Source organism: Miniopterus natalensis, chromosome 20 (genome assembly GCF_054644295.1).
Source record: "Miniopterus natalensis isolate mMinNat1 chromosome 20, mMinNat1.hap1, whole genome shotgun sequence".
NCBI classification, from domain to species: domain Eukaryota; kingdom Metazoa; phylum Chordata; class Mammalia; order Chiroptera; family Miniopteridae; genus Miniopterus; species Miniopterus natalensis.
The window spans coordinates 23918661-23941068 of NC_142100.1; the positions used below are offsets into that span (position 1 = coordinate 23918661).

Here is a 22408-nt window from a genome sequence, read left to right on the forward strand (position 1 = left end):
GGAGAAAATATTTGCAAACCACAAATCTGTCAAGGGGGTAATTTCCAAAATAATAAGGAACTCCTACAAGTCGATAGCAAACCAATTTAAAAAAACAAAACAAAAACCAAACCTAATAATCCTATCACAAAATGGGCCAAGAACTGGAATAGCCATTTCTTAAAATAAAAATAAAAAGACACACAGATGGCCAACAGGGATCTATATGACAAGACGCTCAGCATCACTAATGATCAGGGAAATGCAAATCAGAACAGTGAGCTATCACCTCTCGCCTGTTAGAATGGCTATGATATTAAAAACAACAACAACAAAAGACAAGCGCTGGGCAGGATGTGGAGGACCTGGAACCCTCAGGCACTGTGCTGGTGGGAAGGAAAATGGTGCAGCCGCTCTGGAAAATGGTATGGGAATCCCTCGAAAAATTAAAACGAGCACTCCCGTCTGATCCATCTGGCTTTTCAATCAAGCAACTGATTACTAATCCAATTAATGTACCCACGGCTGTAATATCGTTGATAATCCTGAAACTCAGAAGACAACACGGGTGGATCAGCCACATGGTAAAGGCAGTGGTGCCGTGACCTGTGATGCCCAAATTTTCCTCTCAGCAGGGAGTGAGAACCACGGTAAACCCGGCCAAGCAGGTACCGAAACTAGGTGGGGAGTGGAACCCCATAAAAAGCCCTACATACCCAGGGAGACAGGCAGAGTCCGCGGAAAGGCTGGGGAGACAGGCCCCACATTTTAACGGGCTGGAGGGAGGGGTTGTGGGAGTGTTGTTTTTGTTCCAGGAATAAATTGTTTTAAATGATTTATTTTGCCAATGTTAAAGGCAGTAACTAAATATTGTCACGTAGGAAGAAATTAATACAGATCCTTGGGAACAGGAGGGCCACACGGGGCAGACCAGAGGGAGTGAGGGGCAAGCGTGGACAGGGACCTCTGTCGTGGTTCCCACGAGAAAGCGAGGCAGGGCAAGCGGGCTTAGGACGGGCAGTGTGAATGATGACAGGGGCTCCGCAGTGCGGGCCGTGCGGGGGTGCCTGGGACCTGGCCCTGGGTGAGTGGGGCCCGGAGCTCCCCGGGCGCCAGCAGAGGGGTCTGGGCTCGGAGCGGCTGGTTTGCACCCAGAGGGCAACCGGTGCGTGTGTTCATTTCTCTTCCACCCGGGGAGGGGAGGCTCTGCCTGGTGCAGGTGGCGGCTGTGACAGGATCCAGGGCGCTGTCCCTAATCAGAGGGCTGACAGGTCTTGAGAGCACGTTATCCAGTCACCTTCGCGGCCTCCTTAGATCTGAAAGGGTAAAGTACAGGATTGCATTGGAGAGCTGGTCGCCCCACCTTGGCATTTACAGTGGACTTTGTGACATGCCACTTGGCTTCTCAAGGAAAGAGGAGTGAGTCCCAGGTGCCAGGGAGGCTGGCAGCGAACAGACTTCAGCGATGAGCCCCTCCAGAGTGGCCTGGGCTGCAGAGAGCCCCTGGCTAAGGCCACGCCCCGTCCCGAGTTGCCCATATTCTGGGGCTGGTCCAGGGTGTGTATAAGGGCCTGACCCCTTCAGACCGCTGGTGGCCAACTCTGAAGGCCCTTGGAGCTCCAGGGCTCCCCAGGGAGGGGTGGGGTGGGTGGGGCGAGGGGTGGATTTGTCCCTGTGCCCACACCTGCTTCCTTCCCCTCCCTCCCACAGGTGTAGGAGTCTGCTTCCTGGGGGACCCCGTATGACATCACCAATCCCCCAGCATGAGAAAGAACCGACCCTGGGAGTAGAAAGATCCCAGTTCAGGAGTCCCTGCCCCTACAGGCCGTGTGACATGCCCATGTCCCTCAGCTGCTCTGAGTCTCCTGTTCGGCAAGTGCTAAGTGTGTGTGTGTGGGGGGGTGGATACGGGCAGGCTGTTCACAAGTGGAATGAGCACTAACTAGCCTTGGAGTTCACCGGGTTGAGTCCCAGCTCTACCACTTCCTTGCTGAATGCCCTTGAGTGGTGGCTCCACCTCTCTGAGCCTACTTTTCTCACCTGTGAGATGAGAGTAGAAAACCTACCTCATTGGACATCCTGAGGATTGAATAAGAGAATGTGTGTTAAAGGGCTTAGGACAGAAGCTGAGCCCAAAGCAAATATCTGATAGGCAGTGGTTACTCTGTTTATTATTATTATTAGAAACAGGTGGCCTCCCCTTCCCCTTCCTCTCTGAAATCAATAAAGATATTTTTTTAAAAAAGTGATATTCTGCCAACGCAGCATTAAGTAAGAATGAACTTTGAACAGAGGCTGTGAAAATTCCAGGAACCCTCTGAGTGGGGTCAGGGTGAATGTGAAGTTGCCGTAAAATAGGGAGCTCAGCCTGAACTTTATGACTGCGAGGGGCAATTTCGTTGGAAACTGGTCTCCAGCTATAGGCCCCAAGTTGTGTGGAGGGGAGCAGAAAGGGCGACAGGGAGGAAGCCGAAGGTCTCACCTCTATGTCCCAGGAGCCCACTGGAGAGCAATGCCTATTCTTAAAGCACTGGTAAGTCATCCAGAGTCTAGCCTCTCTCGCCAGCCTATCCCAGCGCCCAGGCTCTCCGCCGACGTTTCCTGTAGGGTCCGCTGGGTCCAGAATCACAGGCCTGAGGAACAATTAGAGAGGGACAGCTGAGAAGCTGGGCTGTGTCTCAGGGGTCTAGATGCTCCTGCAATTGTGAAACACCAGCCTGGGGCAGGGTGGGACTCGGGGTAGGAGGAAGGGCCCAGCAGGGTGCTGCTTGCTGGGGAGTGTCCTGGGTGCCTTGCTCCGTGGTGGGCAGTGAACCCCAAGAGAAGGAGCCTCACACTTGGGCCTTCCTGACCTGAGTTTGAATGTCACCTCTGCCCTTTATTTGTGGGTAGGTCACTTGTGCTTTCTAAGCTTCAGTTTTCTCATCTGTGAAATGGGGCAAGGCGAACATGCCCACCTTGAAGGAGGTATTATGTGGAGTGATTTTTAAAAAAATATATCTTTATTGATTCCAGAGAGAGGAAGGGAGAGGGAGAGAGAGAGAGATAGAAACATCAATGATGAGAGAGTCATTGATCGGCTGCCTCTTGCACGCCCCCCACTGGGGGTCGAGCCCGCAACCCGGGCCTGTGCCCTGACCGGGAATCGAACCTTGATCTCCTGGATCCTAGGTCGATGCTCAACTGCCCAAGAGACGCGGCGCCTCCCACTCCCTCATTTCCAAGGCACCACAGGGGCCATCTATCGGGGGGAGGGTGAGCCCTGGGGGGACAGAGTACCTGGGTTTCTGGAGCTGCCTCCTCACGTACGGACCAATCACAGGATGTGCAAGGTCGTAATACTTCGTCCAGTAGATGCAAAGCTTCTGGTAGTTGGTGACCAATGTCAAGACGGTGTGGAACCCCTGAGCTGTGACGAAGTCCGTCTTCCTTCCTGCGCGCTCCCACGCGTGGACGGTCAGGAGCTCCAGGGCGTACTGAGGAGGCAGGGGCTGCCCAAGCTTCTCCTTACACTGAGGGGGGAAAAGCAGCCAGAGAAGGGGGTCTGGCCGGCCCTGTGGCCAAAGGCAGCCTCCCGCTCGCTGCTGCAGGTGGTTCCCAGGCCCCAAGTCGGGCCCACTCGCTTATGTGTCGTCTGTGGCTGCTTTCGCGCTCCAAGGACTGAGCGGAGTAGACGGGACAGAGACCGTGTGACTGACCCACAACGTCTCTAATAGTCACCACCTCGCCGTGTATGGAAAAAGCTCGCTGACCCTGGTTAGGGCCGGGGCTCTGGGTTCTGACCGATGTGGGTTCGAATCCTGGCTCCACCTTTGTCTGACTCTGGGCAGACAACTCATCGGAGCCTCATGTCTCTCACCTGCCAAGTGAGTGGTGATAACAGCATCTACCTCCTAAGCATATTATGAACACGAGCTCAGAGGAAGCACTCCAAGTGTCCCTAAGCGCCTTACAGAAGCAGACAAAAGTCCCTCTGCAGAAGACACGTGTCATCTCAGAAATCATTTCAAGCACAGTGACCAGCACATACGTAACCAGGCACACAGCGACACAGGACACCAACAGCAATGACCAGCAGGGAAAAAAGAAACTAGCAATCAATTCACAAAACTCTAAATATGGAAGGGTCCAAGATAGACTTTAAAAGAACCGGGGACACTATATCCAAAGAAAGAAAAGAAGAGCAAGAAATTGCAGGGACTTAGAAGTCCCCCCCACCCCCCCGCTGGACAGGATGACCAGACCTTCTGGTACCAGTGCTTGACCAGGCGGACCAGGCTCTTGAGCTTGGCCGGACGCTCTTTCAGGAAGGCTCGCTGCAGCTCTGTGAAGCACGAAGAGAACTCGCCCTCCACCCCCAGGCTCTTGCACGCTTCGATGAGCTTCACGTAGACGCTGGGGTCAGGTCTGTAGTGTTCCGTCACTGTCACCTGACCTGTTAGGGACAAATCCATAACTTTAAGATGTCAGCTCCTCCCTGAGGTTCTTTCAGTCGCTAGCTGGCCGTGGGTGCAGTGCGATGGGCCATCTCCAGTCCGTCCCCCCCCCCCCATCCATTGCCATCGCCCTGTCCACGCCTTGAAGGTGACAGGCTTCTGCAGGATCCGCTGTCCTGGCTGCTGTCTCGGTCACTGCCTCTTCTCTCCATTCATCCTCAGCGTCTTGCGTTTCCCCCGCTACTCAGATCTTTTCTAACCTCCAGGTCTTCGCCTGTGCTGTTCCCTCTGCCTGGCATGCCCTTCCTCCCCTTCTCTCTCTTCCCTTCTTATTTTTTGGAACCATCGCACCCCAGCAGCCAACACAGGACATGACAACCAGGAGATATTGCTAAACTTTTTCCATTTCCTGGCGTTTTTCTCGTGGGTCTCCGCCTAGGCCCAAAGAAATCCCTAACAGGTTCTGTTTATTAAGTAGCTCAGTCCCTACAACTTAATAGTAGCGGTTTGCACGGTGTCCGATAGGTGTCGCTGTGTTTCCCTTAAAAATTTAAAATCTGAACTTTTCGAGCTAGTTCACTGGGGTGTCCTGGGGTGCCTTGGTGCACAGTGGGGGAACTCTCATTTTTGAACACCGACTATGGGCCAGGCCCTGTGTAAGAGCTTAATGTAGATGACCGTTTAACACTTAAAAAAAATAGCATGGCATAGCTAGTGTGGTTTTACTAGTTTTCCACCTGTGGGCATTGAGCCTCCGAGAGGTTACGTTGCCCCATCCACGTGCACATTACCCATAGATCCCAACCCTCAGAGTAAGTCTGATGAGGTTTCCTCATGTTTTTGGGTAAAAGATGAAATTAGCATGCCAGATCTATGCTGCTGTTTTTTTAGAAAGATAAAATACTTTGCTGTTTCATGTCACTCCTGGGGCCGACCAGACTGTCTTCATTCTTGCCCCAGGAGAGAATCTAAGATCCCTTCCCCATTTTAAAGGGATGCCCTCTTTTGGGAAGACTGTCAAACTGTGAAAGATTGCCCATCAGAAATATATAAAAAGAGAGAGAAAGAAGCCCTGACATAGGACAGAGGCTGGAAACAGCTTGTGTCAGGGGCGCTCACCCAGGATATCAAAGGCCGGCAGGACATCAAACTCTACCAGCTCCGGGCGGCGGTTCCCGAGCGTGAAGCCGAGTGCGCGTGGGTTCTCCCACACATGATCCTGGACCTCAAACTTCACGGTAAGCTTTCCCTCCCTTCGACAGGCCTCTAGCTGTGTTTTTATTTCCTCGATGAACTCTTTTCGGCAATTGTACTGCTCCTGAAAACTTTTGAGGGAGCTTATGAAGACGACGAGATCAGCGTCAGACCGGCTTCTGAGCGTAGTGCCTTTGCCGGAGGAGCCACCCTAAAGCAGAGATGGGAATTAGAACTAACGTTCCTTGAGCAGAGCCTCCCTAAGTAAAGTGATGCGCACAATCACTAACAGTCTTGGGCACTAGCCACTGTTCCAAGGGCATTACTGGTCTTCCCTCCTACGAGGCTCCTCCCAAAGGCTTTGCTATCTAGGCATTATTATTATTAGTGCCCTTTTTTTTACAGGTGGGAAAACAGATGCTCAGAGAGATTATCTATCAGCCCAAGGCATGGCTGGTAGTTGGCAGAGATGCAATTCAAATCCCAGCTGCCTTGTTCTAGAGTCTGGAGTCTTCACTCCCTGGCCTTGACTGCCTTGTATCGTTCTATACTGTAGTCTGGCCCATGCCGGGTGGTTTAATGAATCTGCACAGCCCTATAAGGTATTGGGAATTATGGACAGGAAACCGAGGCACAGAAAGGTGACTTTCTCAAGGTTTAACAGCCAGCAGGTGCTATATGCCTTTTGAAATTATTATTATTAAATTTACTGGGGGTAATGTTGGTTAATATAACATCATATAAATTTCTGGTGTACAACTTTGTAATACGGAATCTGTATACTCTATTGTGTGCTCACCACCCAAGTCCAGTCTCCTCTTGTCACCTTGTGTTTATTTGACCCCCAACCCCTGCTCACCTCCGGTAATCAGCATTATGTCAAAACTTAGACTCAGCCTGGCCGTCCATTAGCAGATTGTTGATCAGAGCTGGGCCTCAGTTTCCCTGTCTCTGAAACGGACGTGGCCCAGGACAGCGGCTCATGAACCTCGCCAGGGATAACCGTTAAACAATGACAGATGTAGGACCTCAGCCCAGAGTCTGTTTCCACAAGCTGCGGTTGTATTTTTGGCGTGGATCAATTTGAAACTACCAGCCCCAAAGACCTCAACCCTCTGCTCTCTTTCTCTGTGGAAATTCCTGTCCGTTCAAACCCCCCCCCCCCCCCCCCCCCCCCCGCAGGTGGGCTCACTCACCTTTACAACCTTTGACACCCGGCTGTCACCTCGGCTGAAACACCTCTCCTTCAGAAAACTGCAGATGATGTTAATGGCTTTTCTGACCTCCGTCCGGAACTGTGTGTCCGGCAGGAGTCGGTCTTCGATGAACTTGTCCAGATCCCCGGCCCAGAGATTTTGGAGCTCCATCGTGACGCTAGTGTGGGGACAGGAACGTTTCTCTCTCCTGCTGCCCAAGGCTGAGTTTCCTTTGGTTTCGTTTCCTGGGAAGGGAGGAGCTTCCTATCAAACCAAAGAGTCCCGGCAGCCGGAAGGGCCTTGCCTTTCTTCGGACTGTACTGTGAAAACATGTTTGTGTTTTTTTTTAACTCCCATTAGTGCCTCCCCCAAGAGAAATCGGGATGCAAAACCAATTTTTGGTTTCCTTCTTCCTAGTTTTGTGGTGTTGGGGGGTTTTTTAAATCCTCCCCTGAGGATACTTTTTCTGTTGCTTTTCAGAGAGAGTGGAAGGAAGAGAGAGAAAGATAGAGGACAATCGAGGGGAGAGAGACGCATGGACTGGTCGCCTCCCGCACGGGCCTGACCAGGCCAGGGATCCGGCCTGCGACTGAGGCGCGTGCCCTCGGCCGGAACCGAGCCGGGACCCTTCCTAGTCTTTGTTTTGTTATTGTCGTTGCTGACAAAACTGGTTTATAGCCTCCTATGATCTTTACAATAGTATGTGCATATCGCCAAAAACGAAAGGAAGGCAGGGAACTCAGGAAGCATAAAACTCCATTCATAACCCCAAACCTCAAAGACGACCCCTATGAACATGTGGGTGTAGATCTTTTCAGATGCTGTCCGAGGTTCACGCACACACGAAAATTCACAGTTCTCTTTCGTTTTTCTTTTTTAAATGACATCATGCTATACTTTTTCCCTTCGGTTCATAGACTTTATTTCTTACAGCAGCTTTAGGCTGACAGAAAAATGGAACAGGACGTACAGAGTTCCCCTATGTCACCTCCCCTTCCGCCCGTAATTTCTACTATTTTTAACATTGGTGCACGTGTCACTAGGGATGGATTGAGACTGATGCATTATCGTGAACTAAATAACGTTCACAGTTCCCAGGAGGGTTCACTCGGCGCTGGATGCTCCGGGGGTCTGAAAAATGCAGAATGTCATGCACCCACCATTTATGAAATCTTGTAGAATAGTTGCCCCTTGGTCCACTCATTTGTTCCTCTTGGTTTAGACCTTTCTACTTTCCTGATCCATGCATTTAATGCCAAAATATTCCCGCCCCGGCAGGGTGGCTCAGTTGGTTGGAGCATCAGAAGGTTGCCAGTTTGATTCCGGTCAGTGGACACACCCAGGTTGCCGTTCGATCCCCGGTCGAGATGCGTGGGGTAGGAACCGATCAATGTTTCTCTCTCACATCCATGTTTCTCTCTCTCTCAAATCAATAAACATCACCTCAGGTGAGGATTTAAAAAAATCCCTCCAAGCACTACTTCCATTGCATCCCTCAACTTCAATTGGTTGTTTTTTCACTGTCAGCTCGTGCAAAACATTTTAAAATCTCTCTTGAGAATTCTTTGACCCACGTGTTAGTTAAAAGCATGCTATTTGGTCTCCAAATATTTTGGAATTTTCCAGATAGCTTCTTTTTATTGACACATTAATTCCGTCGTGGTGGAGGGCATACTTTGACGATGTGCATCCTTTTGAATGTGCGAAGGTGTGTTTTCTGGCCCAAACGCGGTCTGTCTTGGGGAATGTTCCAGGAGAGCTGAGAAGATGTGAATGCCGTTGCTGTGGGGTGGAGTAGGGTCTAGATGCCTGTTAGCTATCTTTCTAATCAGCTTTCTCATAACCAGCTCATCAACTGTCACCTCCCATTCCTGTATACAATGCTGACTTCTGCTTAAAGCAAAATGTAACCGTGAAGGGGGCAGGTGTCCATCTCTGGAACGCTCGCTTTGCCCACCAGTTGGATTTTATGTATGTCAAGGCGTCCGTTTGCTCCCAAATGCCTTTATGGCAATTGTACTTGTTAACGAAATGCATGCTTTTGACAAAATACACATATCAGCAGATTCCCTCCTCTGGGCTTTGGGCTATTCCTCTGTCAGGCGAGTGAGCTGATGGAACCAGGCCCTGGGTCAACTCCGTCATCTCTTCCGGCCTTGATGTCATCTGATTGCACAGCCGTTCGGGACTCTTCCCCCGAGGCTGGGGTAGTGGGGAGAAGCTGAGGATGCCGCCCGCCTGGGGGGTGCCCTTCTAAGAGGGTGTGGGGTCAGACACGTCGCCTTGAGCCTGCCCGCCCAAGATGAAACCCGCCGGGAAGCAAACTCCACGTGGGCGGAGACCGCACCTTCCTTGTTCACCCGCCGTATCCCCAGTGCCTGCGACATAGTAGATGCTCAATGAACACTGACTCTCACGTATCCTGGTGGGGAGAAGAACCCCCAGAAACCAGAAAGGAAGAGCGCAGGCCACTGGTTTTCCTGGACATTCCTACTTTATTTTTGGCTACATCATCACAAAGAAAGGCGGCGGACGGTTCTGGGGTTCTGCATGCACCAGAGGGCAGGGGTCGTGTGTGTATTCTAGGCGGGCCGGGGGGGGGGTTACGTTTGTGGGGAGAGCGGAGAGAGCGAGCTTGCCACATGCTGATTCCAGCGCCAGCTCCGGCATCGGGCGTGGGTGACGCAGCCAGCATGCTTTCTCCTAAGGGCAAACCGTGGGACAGAGGCGGGCGTCGAGGGTGGGGAGGGCCTGGGGGCGGGGGGGGGCAGATGGCAGCCAGGAAGCTGTTGGCCATCTTGGGGAAGGCGCAGAACTTGATGTTTAGAACGGAACGATTTAGAAATCAGTGGCTTTCGGGGAATTGTGCAGAGAGCTGGGGGGAGGACACTGCAGGGGGAGGTTGAAAGGCGTGTGTTTGAAGAAAGTGAGCTCGTTTGAGTGTCCATCTGACGTCTACTGATGCCGGGGAGCTGTTGGACCTCTAGAGGGGGTGATTTCCACAGGGGCGGACATCATGGGGATTGGGGGAAAACAAGCCTTTTTCCCAGGGCACTGCATGTGCCCAGACCCAGCCTCAAGTGTATAATGTTTGTCCCGGATGCCGCCTCCGCCTCATTCAAACATTTTTTAAAGGAATAAGACTGGATGATTCATGATGGAATAAAAGCCTTTGGTATCGGCAGCTATCGCTAAAGTTTTAGATCCATGACTGTGCCGTATTCTCCTGATACACGTGGTGAAGGGGGAGGGGGGACAGAGAGACAGACAGACACAGAGACAGAGAGACTCGAGGCGATTCTGAGTGAGACACAGGGCGCGTGAGGGTCAGAGGAGCCGAGGCAGAGCGTCGGGGGCAGGGGTCGTAGGTCCGCTGAACCAAGAGCAGAGGAAGGAGAAACGAACGCTGGGGGCTTCGGCGAGGCCCCCCTCGGACCCAGAGCTCTGGCTTCTAGATCCCCTCCAAGCCCGCTCGGGGAGGCCAGGGGCCGAGAAAGCCCCTCTGCGGGGCATCTCCACAGCCACCCGGCTGTGCCAACAGGAGAGGGTGGTCTGAACAGGCGAGGGTCTAAGTGGTGGGTCAGCTTTTACCGGTTTCTCAGCGTTTGCTGGCTGGGCTGGTGGGGGGGGGGGGGGCGGTGAGGCTATGTTAGGATGTTTTTTGCTCTTGCTATTTATTTAACCCCTTAGAGAGGGAGAGTTTCATGGGGTGGGACAGAGAGAGAGGCAGGGGGCAGAGAATGGGTGTCGCGTTGTGTGTTGGTTTTCTTTTTTTTGCTAGGAAGCAAATAGTTGACATCCTGAAAGACGGGGTTACCAAGTCCCTCCGTGTATTTTGCGTGTCCATTTCTCGAAGCATTTGGGAGCTGGGAGGGTGTGTCCCTAGTCACCAGGCTGGTCTGTTCTCCTGGAGATTGGGGTGTGTATGTGCGGAGGCTGTGGGAGCCCGGATGCTCTATGTCTGCCCCAATATAGGGTCCCCACAGCCTTGTCCGGGTCTGCTGACAACTGAGGGGACACGCAGACGCGACACAGGAGACGGGAGTTGGGTATGTGAGCGCCTGTTCAAGACCAGGAGGGTCTAAAACAGGCCTAAACGACAAAGACCGTTTGTAATCACCCAAACTGGAAGGTTGTAAAATGAACCACCTCCACGTGAAAGTCTCCCCACCCCGTCCTGACTGCTCCATGCTAGAGGGACCAGAGAGGGGCTGCGTTCAGGGCCACATGGCAGCTGCTGCAGTGCCCAAGGTGAGGGGAGACCCCAAAAGCAGGCTCAGGGGGGGTGGCAGGTGATGGGGGGCACAGAGGAGAGAGACCAGGGTGCAGTGCTGCTGGGGCAGGCTGGGGGTGACTGGGCAGGGGGCGGGGCACGGAGCTGGGGAGCTGGGGAGCCGGGCACCATCCTAATCGCTGGACACGTGGTTCTCGTTCTGTAGCTGGTGCCAGCGCTCAATCTTCTTGTCTTTGTTCTTCAGACACTCGTACCAGTGTTTCAAGCGCTCTCCCTTGGCCGAGATCCCCAGCTGGCAGCCTCCTGGGTGACAAGGGCAGATAGGGATAGGGGGTCAGAGCGGAGGGACACATGGGACTCTCGTTCTGGACCCAAATGTCTAGTTGTGGGAAAACTGCCACTGAGCAGTGACTCCGCTCCAGCGTCCTGGGACCCGTTCTCTAGAGGGGGTGGTTGTTATGGTGTTTTTATTCCCATTGGCCTTCTCTGCCTCCAGGCTACCTACTCAAGAACCTGCTGTGGCTCCCTATTGTGTTTTTTAAGGCCTTCTACAAATCACCACCCACCCATGGAAACTTACCTCCCACTACTTTTAGAAACTCATAATCTATTTCCGAAGACTTACTTCCATCACCCCGCTCAATCCTGTCTCCACACTTGCACTCGGGTTGTGTCCCTGGCCTGGAGTTCCTTCCCCTCTCCATCTTTAACGACTGTTGTTCCTCAGTGTTTGGAAGGGAACTGGGAAAATTAGAACCTTCACGCTGGACTTGCAGATAGATGAAGGAGACATCCTTTGCACCCTATTTTCTACAAAGCCACAGACCCCACGCTCCTGTGATTTAACTCTTTCACTGGAGGTGATCTGCTCAGCAAAGAGCCAATCAAAGCTCAGTGGTTAGAGCATCGGCCCGCACACCGAAGGGCTGCAGGTTCGATTTGCGGTCAAGGGCACGTACCTGGGTTGCAGGCTCGATTCCTGGCCCTGGTCAGGGTGTGTGCAGGAGGCAACCAATCGATGTCTCTCACATCGATGTTTCCCTCTTTCTCTCTTTCTCTCTCCCTTCCACTCTCTCTGATAATCAATGGAAACAATATCCTCAATTAACAAAAAACAACAAAAAAGAGAACCCGTCATGATCCGATCTTCCTGACTTTGTAAGCCCTCTCCTCCAAAGGCGTTCTCAAATTGGACCCAAATTGGGACCATGGTTCTGATTCTGTTTTGGTGATGTGGTTGCCAAAAGAAAAGAAAGACCCTCACCCCCCGCAGCCCTGGGGGAGGCTCTCCTCTCCTGGGCGGACAGAGGGCCGGTTTTCTCTGGGAGCCAGGAGCACTCACCGATGTAATCGTTGGACTTGCCGATGTCATAGTCCCAGACCGAGATGTCCAGTGACTTCTTCGCCAGGTCGCTATGTTTGATGTCATAGAAGAACTCCTGGATGCAAGAGAGGAGGGCATGTGAGTGAGAGGGTCCCCCGAGCCCTTGGCATTTAGAACTAAGAGGCCAAGTCCTTGGAGTTCATGGACCAAGGGGAGGCCCTTGAAATAGGCATTCTGGGAGCAAGGGATTCCTTCTAGATCGTGAGTTTGAAAGGGCTTGATTGTGGTGCTAAGGCATTAGGGAGCCATTGTTGGTTTAAGCGAGGAGGTGACAAATTTACATTCGTGTTTTAGAAAGCTCATGCTTATGTGGAGGACGGGCCAAGCGCAGGGAGGTGAGTCAGGAGTCTACTGCAATAGTCCAAGCGTGAAATGCCAGCGTCTAAGCCAAGGCAGCAACAGTGAGAAGACAGAGGAAGGGACGCACTCAGTGGGTATCTAGACAGTGGCTTTCACAAGACTTCATGCGCTGGGTGGATGTGGGGGCAGAGGGAGAGGGCAACACCAACTGGGTAGATGATAAAGGACATAACTGTCCCTATTTGTTTCCTCAAATTTCAGTATTATAGGCTGCTAGAATTGGTGAAGATATTGGAGATGATTTAATTCAGTCTCTCTTCAAACTCAGCTTCCTGCCTAGGACATTCCTAATTGATAGGTTATTGTTTTAGGCTTGATTCCCTCCAGTGACAAGAAACTCATTACCTCTCCTTGAGATCATTCAAGCTGATCTCTGAGGGAAAGCATTTTTTTATGTGCCTGATGACATTCTGGGAGGGGGTTGTCCTTCTCTCACACAGTGAATATTCCACAGTGTGACAGACACAGGGCAGTCTTACCTCATTAAACTCAGGATTCAAGGTTTTCTTCTTAATTTGAGTCTTGTGTTTGGCCTTCTTCCCCATGTCCGGTTTCAGCCAGCTGACAGGAGACACAAGAAGCCGTTATGGGCGAAGTTCAATGAATAAGAACAGCCCCGCGGTAACCCAAAGGCCCCTTCTGGCGTCAGGAGGAGAAGTGATGAGCACACCAGAAAGTGAGTCAACATTAACGATGACCAGCGTGCATCAGGGTACCTACTTCTTTTAAAATCCTCACCCGAGGATATTTTTTCCATTGCTTTTCAGAGAGAGTGGGAGAGACAGAGAGAGAAACATCGATGTGAAAGAGACACATCGATTGGCTGCCTCCCGCACACAGGACCCGGGATCAAGCCTGCAACAGAGGTTCGTGTCCTTGACCAGAAGTGAACCCGAGACTTTTCTGTCCACAGGCCGAGGCTCTAACCACTGAGCCAAACCAGCCAGGGCGGTAGGACTTGGGGCTAACAGCTCTCCACCTCCCCCAGCTCTCCCTACCTTCCCTCACACAGCATTTCCCTTAATGAAATCCTTGTCTGTTTAATCCCACGGTGGCATTTTCTCACGTCTGTCTTAACGCCGATGACAAAGTCTCTCTTATTTCCGTGAGCAAAGTGACTGGAATAACCCCAAAGTCTAAGGTCCCTCTTTTGGAGCATTCCCAGACTGAATCTGGAAAAGGCCAGATCGCTTTGCTGGTGGTGGGGCTCTGGGCGGCTGGAGGTGTGTGTTGCTAATTCTGGGGGGCTACACATGGGGTTACTGCGACCTTGCCGACTGCAACTCTCTCCCACGAGGGGACAGAGCCACACACTTCTCATATGGGCGGGTGACACACCAGTCTGACTGCCCGAGACTCCAGCCTCACATTCTAGCCGGTTCAGGTCACCTGTCTCACTGTGTGACCTTGGGCAGGTTCATTTCCCTTTCTGGGCCTCAATGGACAATGATCTTGGGGAAGCTCTCTGGTTGCCCCTGTGCAAGGATCTAGAACCCTCTCTGGGACCCGCTCACAGTCCCGCGGCATTGACTCACAGCTTGACGAATGGATCCGAGTAGCCGTTGGCATCCATGGCGGCCAGGTGCACGCAGCGTATGATGCCCACGATGAGCCCCCCTTGCTGCGTGCTGTACATGAGGGACACCAGGATCTTGCCGCGTTCCTCTATGTCCCCAATGCGCTCCACCTGCTGCGATAGGAGAAGTCCCGTGTGAGCCGGGAGGGGGGCCGTCAGCACCATGGACAGCAGGCGCCCAGCTGTGGCCAAAGCCCAGGGGGCCCGGCTGAGGCACAGGAGGCGGGTGGTTTTCCTTCAACCTGGACACGGGCTACGCCCTGAGTCTGGTCATGGGCTGAGTTTGATCCTGGTCAGTGACTGGCCCCACTGTGACCCAGGACTGATCCTTGACCCTGGCCCTAGCCTGATCCCCGACTGAGTTCAGACTCCCCTGATACAAGCAGACTTCTCGCATGTAGTAGGCTGAGGGCCTGGGCATGTGGCTCAACCCCAGCCGTGGGCAGACCCAGAGCTCGAAGGGCCTCCGGTCCGTCCCTGATGGAGGGAGGGTGGCAGTGATCCAGTCCTTCAGCATCCCCAGCAGGGCCTCTGCCAACAAGGCTGAGGAACTCAAGGGTGTCCCTGCGGGAGAGGATGGGGCTTCCCCCACCTCGGGCTCCAGGCGTGAAGAGCACTCACCTGGTCTCATGTCCTAAGGCCTTGGGCAAGGGCGGCTCTCATGGGAACCCACAGGCAGGAGGGTTTGGGAGAAAGAGTAGGGATGGGGCCAGGGAGGGAAAGAAAAGGGAGGTGCCAGCCTCGGACTGCGGCTTCAATACCCACTCAGCGCTCACCTCCTCCTCATACAGGGCCATGCCTCGGGCGGAGCCGGTGGTCCCGGCACGCTTCATCTGGGAAGGAAGCAGAAAGGAAAGACAGCGTTGTCTATGTGGCTCACCTCCCTACACGACAAGGACCAGACGCCTCTCCCCGCTCCATTAGCATCCAGAGCTGTGAGGACAGGTCTTCCAAGCTTCTGTGGACCTCCAGCTAAATTTTTAGCTAAAATTTATATAACACTAACCATTTGACAGACCAGGTTAATGCACAATGGCCTATGACGTAGGCTGTGTTAATATCCCCATTTTACAGATGGGGACACCGAGGGTCAGAGTGGTTAAGCCACTTGCCCAAGTCAATAAGTGGCAGAGCACCCCCTGCCTAAAACAGACAGGATTGGAGTTGATCTGCTCTGTGTCTTGGGGTCTGGCCACCAGATGCGTCTGCCCCGTGGCTCCTAAGGTCCTTCTGGGGGACTCTAAGGCTCTAGGGAACATCATATGAAAACCACTGGTTAAAGACGAGCTCCCCATTTTAGAGATGAGGAAACCTGAGGTCCAGAGGGAAGGAGGGGACAGCACTTATGTGGGGACAGCATATGGGGGGAGGTGGCAGTGGGAGAACCAAGGACAAAGAGCTAAAGATGATTAGCAGAGGTCTGTGGCCGCTGCAGGCCTGTCGGTCCTGCCACCGCTGTGCATCTGGGGCTGGCTGTGTCCATCACAGCAAGATGGGCAGACCCAGGAGCCGGAGACTCAGGTGGCAGCCTGGCCACTGTCCTGGCCAACTGGTCGCACTGAGTGCAGGAAGGAAGAGGAACCCTGAAGGACCCGCTGTCACCAGGCAGAGGCCTACAGGAAACGCTGCGCTCCGGGGTTGTCTTCGGGGATTTATTTGGAGCCTGGCATTTGGTGTAAATCCTTCCCAGCAACTTCCCTTGCTGCGTCCTGTTCCTTCTCAGGTTGCACACAAACACTGCGCGGCACACGGCTCTTCGGTCCTCGGGCCAGCCATCTGGTGGGAGGCTGCTACAGGATCCCCCTCCCGCCTGCCCGGCTTCCCCGCGGGGAGCTGGCCCTCTGCCCGGGGAGCGGGCGTGCTGGCGGCTGCAGGAGGCCTGGGCTCTGGCCGGCGGGGAGCACAGCCACTGACAAGCCACCTCTCTGGGCCCCAAGTGGCCCATGCATCGGAAAGGGCTGGTTGGATTATCTCTAAAAATACAGATCGCTGGTCCCACCCAACCTCACAAAGTCAGACTCTCAGTTTGTGAAGCTTTGATTTTAAAATCTCGCTCAGCTGGCATGGCTCAGCGGTTAAGCACTGACCCATGAACCAGAAGGTCAGGGTTCGATTCCCAGTCAGGGCACAGGCCCGGGTTGCGGGCTCAATCCCCAGTAGGGGGCGTGCAGGTGGCAGCCGATCAATGACTCTCCCTCATCATTGGTGTTTCTATCTCTCTCTCTCCCTCTCCTTTCCTCTCGAAATCAATTTTTTTTAAAAATCTCCAGTTGTTTCTGAGCTATAGTCCACTGGAGGACCTCAAGCTGGTTCTCTTTCTTCCTCAAAAGGCAAATATCACGTCTAACAAGAACAGTTCTTGTGCTTTGTGAGTACTCAAAAGACCCTAGAAGACTAGTACTCTAACATCCCATTTTACAGATGAGAAAACAAGGCCCAGAGAGGTTCAGTAATCTGGCCCAGCTTATATGACAAGTGGCAGAGCCAGAAGTCAAACCCAGGGACCCTGGCGCCAGAGTCTGTGCTCTCGGGCACTGTGCCATCCAGCCTCCTGCACATCTGCACTGCGCTTTGTGACTTCATGAGTGATAAGTGGGTAAGGAAGTGTTATTCCTATAACAATAGTTAATGATTTATGAGTGCTTACTGTGTTCTAGGTTCTGATTATGTCTTTCACACAAATCTCCCACGAGGCAGGTACTGTTATAATGCCCATTTCCAGACAAGGAAAACTGAGGCTCAGAATAGCTCAGACCCTTGGCCAAGGCCAGGGAGCAGGGGAGAGCAGCAGACCTGGGATTTGAACCCAGGCCGGCCACTCTCTGCCCTCTCATTTCACCGAAGAGGACTCTGACGTTCAGAGAAGTGATGCTAATACAGACTGATAACAGGCAGAGCAGGGACACAACCCTGACGCTCTGACCGGAAGGCTTCACCCTCCCCCCAACAGCGGCCACATCTGTGCTGTCTGGCCCCCTGCAGGCCCAGAGGAGGGCAGCACCCCCAAAACTCTCCTCCCCCATGGAACCCCTGGGAAGAGGCACTCACCGGGATTACCCGCTCGAGACAGATATTGAAGTTTTTCCTTTGGTTGGGCTTTAGCTTCTTGAGCGAGAATCTGGTCTCACCGATGAACTCGTTATGGCCGAATTTGTCTTCATCACAGACCGAGATCCTGCGATCCCCAAAGAGGGTGGGGAGAGAAAAAGGAGCACATATTGAGCTCTTACTGTGTACCGAGAGCTGCGATGGATGCCGGCCAGGGGCATGTAATGTGCGCAGTCAGACTTCCGTTTCCTATCTACTGAGCACGAGGCCAGGTACTTGTTTCAAAAGACTGAGCACTGGGCCCTGGCGGGCGGCTCAGCTGGCTGGCGCATCCTCTCGTTCTCCGAACGGCTGCGGGTTCGATCTCCGGTCAGGGCATGTACGGGAGGCGACCAACCCGTGTTTCTCTCTCACATCGACGTTTCTCTCTCTCTCCCTCCCTCTCTCTCTAAAATCAATAAAAACACATCCTCGGGCGAGGGTTAAAATAAACAAAAAGACCCAGTACTGGGTTCCTGGGTGTTTGTTGTATTATAATCTGCAGTTTTCTGTATATTTGTAATATTTAATAATGAAATATTTTTAAAAATCTGTAATCAATCCATTCTGTGGAAAATTGTGAAGCAGTTAAAGTTAGGTAGATCTAAATGTCTTCCTGTGGCTATGACTCCAAGACATGGTGTTAAGAAAGAAGGAAGGTTCCAGAAACACAGCGTGATACTTTCCATGTTGCAGGCCAGGGTCCGACTCTGCAGACTCGCGGACGGAGGAAGCAGACCCTGGCTGCGGGAGGGGCTAACATGTCGAAGGCGTTCTGCCTCCTCCCCCGTGTTTTACAAGAAGAACGTATTTGTGAATTACGAATATAATTTAAAACGCAGTTTAAAACAACATTGTAGAAGACAAGATGCATCAGCATATTGTTAAGTAAGACAGGCCGATTAATTAACAGGATGGTCTATTTTTTAAAACACTCAATTTTATAAGAAACTTTTGCACATGCGCGTGTGAATACACACACACACACACACACACACACACAATCCAGATGTCCAGGCACCAAGATATTAAGAGTTTCACTTACCTGCATTTTCAGAAGTTTCTACCAGACATACATATTGTTTTATAGAAGTAAAAAAGGAAACTATGCAGAGATGTTTTAAAGAGTGACCCCCGGGGAGCGCACGTGTCTCAGGCCACCAGCCTCAGCCCCCCCTCTGCCCGCTGCCTGGCAGGTACCTGAGGGTCTTCCGCTGCATGTCTTCATCTGTGAGGCCGTGATAGACGAGAGTCTCGTTCCAGACGGGGTTCCGGGTGTTCCGCAGGGTTTTTGTCCGAAGCTTGTTGGACTAGAGCCCAGAGAGACAGACAGACAGACACCTGCCTCGATGGGGAGCCAGCCCTGCAGCCATACCCTTTGGGCTCATGTGGGGGGGGGTTGGAGGAGTGATTTAGGAGACACTCCCCTTAGGAGTGTCCAGGGGCTCAGTTGCTGTCAAATGCACATCTCAGGGAGCCGGGGGCATCTTCTAGGGTGGTGACTAAAGCCATCAAGAGGGCTGGACACTGAGCCACCCCTCCCTCCATGCACTGGGCTCTCTGTTTCCCCAAATAGCATCCTTCATGTCTGAAATTTGTTGGGGTGGGACAAAGTTTTTCATTTTACTCTAAGAGAGAAGACTAGAAATGTACTATACTCATTAGAGGTGGCCTAGTGACAAATCTAATTCACACTAACATGTAAATGACTCACTGGATTCTTTGGCAAAGCAAGTTTGGATTTAGGAGTGAGCAAAGGAGAGAGCCATAAGGAGAAGCAAATGCCACTGGGGAGTTAGAAGAAGTGGCCAAACACTTCGGTTCGGCTGGGGCCAGGTGAGGGACTGTTGTTCCTTGATCCAAAGAAAAAGATAAAGTGTATGTGTGTGTGTGTGTGTGCATATGCACATGTGTGTGTCCTCTGTTGTCTTAAGGGACATTTGACACTTGCAGAGATTTTTAACATGCATTTTCCCAAGATCATACAACCACAATGACTCCTGGCCCACCCCTTACCCCTTGCAAGGACTTGGCCACTCGGGGGAGGGGGCAGATAGGGCTATTTTAGGCTCTGAGCTGGGAACTGCGGGTGCCTGCCAGGGCCCCTGTGCCCGGCTTGCAAAGAGGCCCCGGCCATATGGTACCTTGCTGGCTCCCGGCAGGAGGTGCAGCTTAACATAGGGATCAGCCAAGCCGTTGGAGTCCATGGGCTTCAGTCCCTGCAAGAGGAAAGTCAGTGGTGTGAGGGCCTTGGGAGGGCCGGCGGCCACTCGGCGGTCACAGGCACTGGGCGCAGCCTCCTTGGTGTCTGTCCCGCGCATCAGTCCACCCTGTGGGCTTCCTCTTCCAAAGAGAGAGGAGGGAAAGGCGGGATCAGAAAGAGCTCTGGAATCGGGCGGGCAGGCGGGGTCTAAAGCCTGGTCAGGCCGCTTCCTGGCTGTGTGCCCTTAGGCAAGTTTCTTGCCGTATCTGAGCCTCATTTTCCTCACACATCCAATGGGATGAGAACAGTGTCTGCTACATGATTTAACCTGTAAAGGGCTTGCCTGGCACATAGTAAGTGCCCCATCAGGGCTGGACCATTACTTGTCCCCTCCAGAGATCTCGGCTTTACCCTTGAAGCCGACTACCTCGCTCCCGGGAGGTGGCTGCAGCCAAATGAAACCCCTCTGCCACCAGCCCTGGAGGAAGTCCCCCCCCCCCCCCCAGAATATTGGCTGTGGCTAATTGCTGCCTTTTTCTCATCACTGTCACCGCCACAGATAGACAAGGCAACAGGCAGGAGCCTGCTAACCCCGTGTCATCCCCAAGTCCCCTGGAGATGCCAGAGCAGCCCTCAAGGTCCCCAGCCTGGCGCCTCACCCACCTTGGCCTTTATGATGGTGCAGTGCAGGGAGCTGTTCTCCAGGTCGTAGAGGAGGCTGAACTCCAGGGCTCCCAGGGTGGCTGTGGGGGCAGAGGCAGGAACCAAGAGAACATTCATTCAGTCATTCAACAAACCTTCCCTGAGCGCTGACTATGTGCCCTGTCTGGGCTAGGCGTTGAGCCGACGGAAGAGAGGAAGACTCTGTCCTTGCTCTGGACACCACACCCGGGCAGGCCCTCAGCCCAGGTGTATTATGTATTTTACCACAATTAAATGCTATGTGTATTTTACCACAATTCAAAAAATATATAGCACCTATTTTTTTAGAAAGTTGATGTCATTTTGTGAATTTAGTAACACAAACTTTCGTCTTTATAATGCACTTACTATACGCTTACTATGTTGGCTTATTGCGGGGCTGGGGGGGCTGTAAGGGCCATCCCAGGAGCCACCCTGTTTTCCTGGGGGTGATCCTGAGGGCCTTTTCCCAGACGCCCCTCCCTTAAGTGCCACCTACTGGCTTCATCCGAGTCGTAGCTGTTGGCCTCTTCTCCGTCCTCCTCGGGGGCTGGGGGCTGGCGGGCGGGGGTCGCGGCAGGCTGGGGGGCAGCAGTGGACACTTGGGGATAGGGAACCGGTGGGTGGGCCGCCCGCTCCTCCCTGGCTCTCTCCTCCCAGGGCGGGATGGCGGTGTAGCCGGGGTCGCTGGGAGCCGCGTCTGCAGGGGAGGCGGGAGAGGGCGGGGAAGAGGCAGCTGAGTCCCCGTGTCATCAACCGTAGCTGCGACAACTGCTACGGCATCACTGCGAGTGATGGGCACCTACTGTACACCAGGTGCGCCAGACCCCCCCCCCAGCCCTGCAACACAGAATCAGCACCTCGGGTTGACAGGGGGCCACACTGTGCCGCTCACTGGCTCCCAGAACGCTGCTTCTGTCAAAGCCACCGAGCGGAGCTTGCAAAAATGCAGGTTCCCGGGCCCCGCCCAGAATCAGTAGGCCCTGCAGTGGGGCCGTGGAGTCCGTGTTTTAGAACACGTCCCACGAGCTGATTCAGAGGCAGGCAGAACAGTCCCCACCGGGGTCCTGATCAGTGGTGTGGGCTCTGGAGTCACACAGCCTGGGTTTGCATCTCTGCTGTGTGGCACAGGGCCAGTTACTTAATGTCTCTGAGCCTCTGTTTCCTCATCTCTAAAATGGGAATTATAATACCTGAAGGCACTCAAATTATTGCAAAAATGATCTAATATATATATATATATATATATATAGCACTTAAAATAGTGCCTGGTGCATCAGAAAACAACTACGCTGTAGCCACAGTGATTGATGTGATGGCAATGAGGCAAGTATATCATATGTAGCAGTCACTGTCACTCAGCGTGGTCTTGATACATTCCAGGCCATGTGCTATAAGGTTTTATATGTATTAGTTTATCTCATCCTCACATCGAGTCTCTGAGGCAGGTCCCAGTATCATTCCCATTTTAGAGATAAGGAAACTGAGGCTCCTGGAAGTTAAGTGACTGGCCCAGGGTCACACAGGTGGGATGTGAAGGAGCAGGGATTTGAATCCAGGCAGGGTGTGCTCTTAACCACTCTATGTGTGGTCATTTTCTAGAGTTTTGGAATGAGGGCCGGGGGACTTAGAGTTCATCAGGTAAGTGTCAGGGTGCAGGCTGGGCCAAGATCTGGCCGCCCCCCGGCTCTCTCGCGGGGAAGTGGGGAGAGGTGGCCACTTGGGCAGACACGGGAAGAAGGGAGCACTTGCCTGGTCTCTGGTCAGGAAAGCGTCCTGCGGGCCCAGGGCCTGGTCTGCTGCCAGCTGGGGGCCCTGAGTGCAGAACACAGAGGGGAGGTAGAGCAGAGAAAGGGGCAGCATTTGGGTGTCCGCCCCACGTCCCCCTCACCTCCTGGGCATGGACACAGGCCCGGGGTAGCAGGTGATGTGCAGAGGCACCGGGGCTACCTGGGCTCACGCCCCAGTGTCTCCTTCCTGGGCCTCAGCTTTCCCCTCTGTGAAACGGGGTGATGGCGCCTGGCCGTTACGAGGCTGATAAACGAATGGAGTGAGAACTGTGTGCGAGGCGATGGGCA

The 22408-nt window shown here is 53.1% G+C and overlaps 2 protein-coding genes across 2 annotated transcripts in view; both read right to left on the reverse strand.

The window, feature by feature from the left end:
- Positions 1 to 1211: 1211 nt before the first annotated feature.
- LOC107529575 (2'-5'-oligoadenylate synthase 1-like) lies at positions 1212 to 6976 on the reverse strand. Its single transcript, XM_016203038.2, has 6 exons — positions 6806 to 6976; positions 5535 to 5820; positions 4224 to 4414; positions 3259 to 3491; positions 2462 to 2612; positions 1212 to 1295 (listed from the first exon to the last, which is right to left on the reverse strand). The coding sequence occupies exons 1-6, from the start codon at positions 6974 to 6976 to the stop codon at positions 1290 to 1292; spliced, it is 1038 nt and encodes a 345-aa protein (XP_016058524.2). The 3' UTR covers positions 1212 to 1289.
- Positions 6977 to 11191: 4215 nt separating this feature from the next.
- RPH3A (rabphilin 3A) overlaps positions 11192 to 22408 on the reverse strand; it is a 41585-nt gene continuing 30368 nt past the window's right edge. The window contains exons 11-21 of the mRNA XM_087828659.1: positions 22083 to 22145; positions 20830 to 21030; positions 20313 to 20392; positions 19591 to 19665; positions 18647 to 18756; positions 17408 to 17534; positions 15136 to 15192; positions 14319 to 14473; positions 13263 to 13344; positions 12382 to 12478; positions 11192 to 11342 (exon numbers count right to left, since the gene is read on the reverse strand). Coding sequence (XP_087684785.1) covers positions 11212 to 11342; positions 12382 to 12478; positions 13263 to 13344; positions 14319 to 14473; positions 15136 to 15192; positions 17408 to 17534; positions 18647 to 18756; positions 19591 to 19665; positions 20313 to 20392; positions 20830 to 21030; positions 22083 to 22145 — 1178 coding nt within the window. The 3' untranslated portion in view covers positions 11192 to 11211. The remainder of the gene's footprint in view (positions 11343 to 12381; positions 12479 to 13262; positions 13345 to 14318; positions 14474 to 15135; positions 15193 to 17407; positions 17535 to 18646; positions 18757 to 19590; positions 19666 to 20312; positions 20393 to 20829; positions 21031 to 22082; positions 22146 to 22408) is intronic.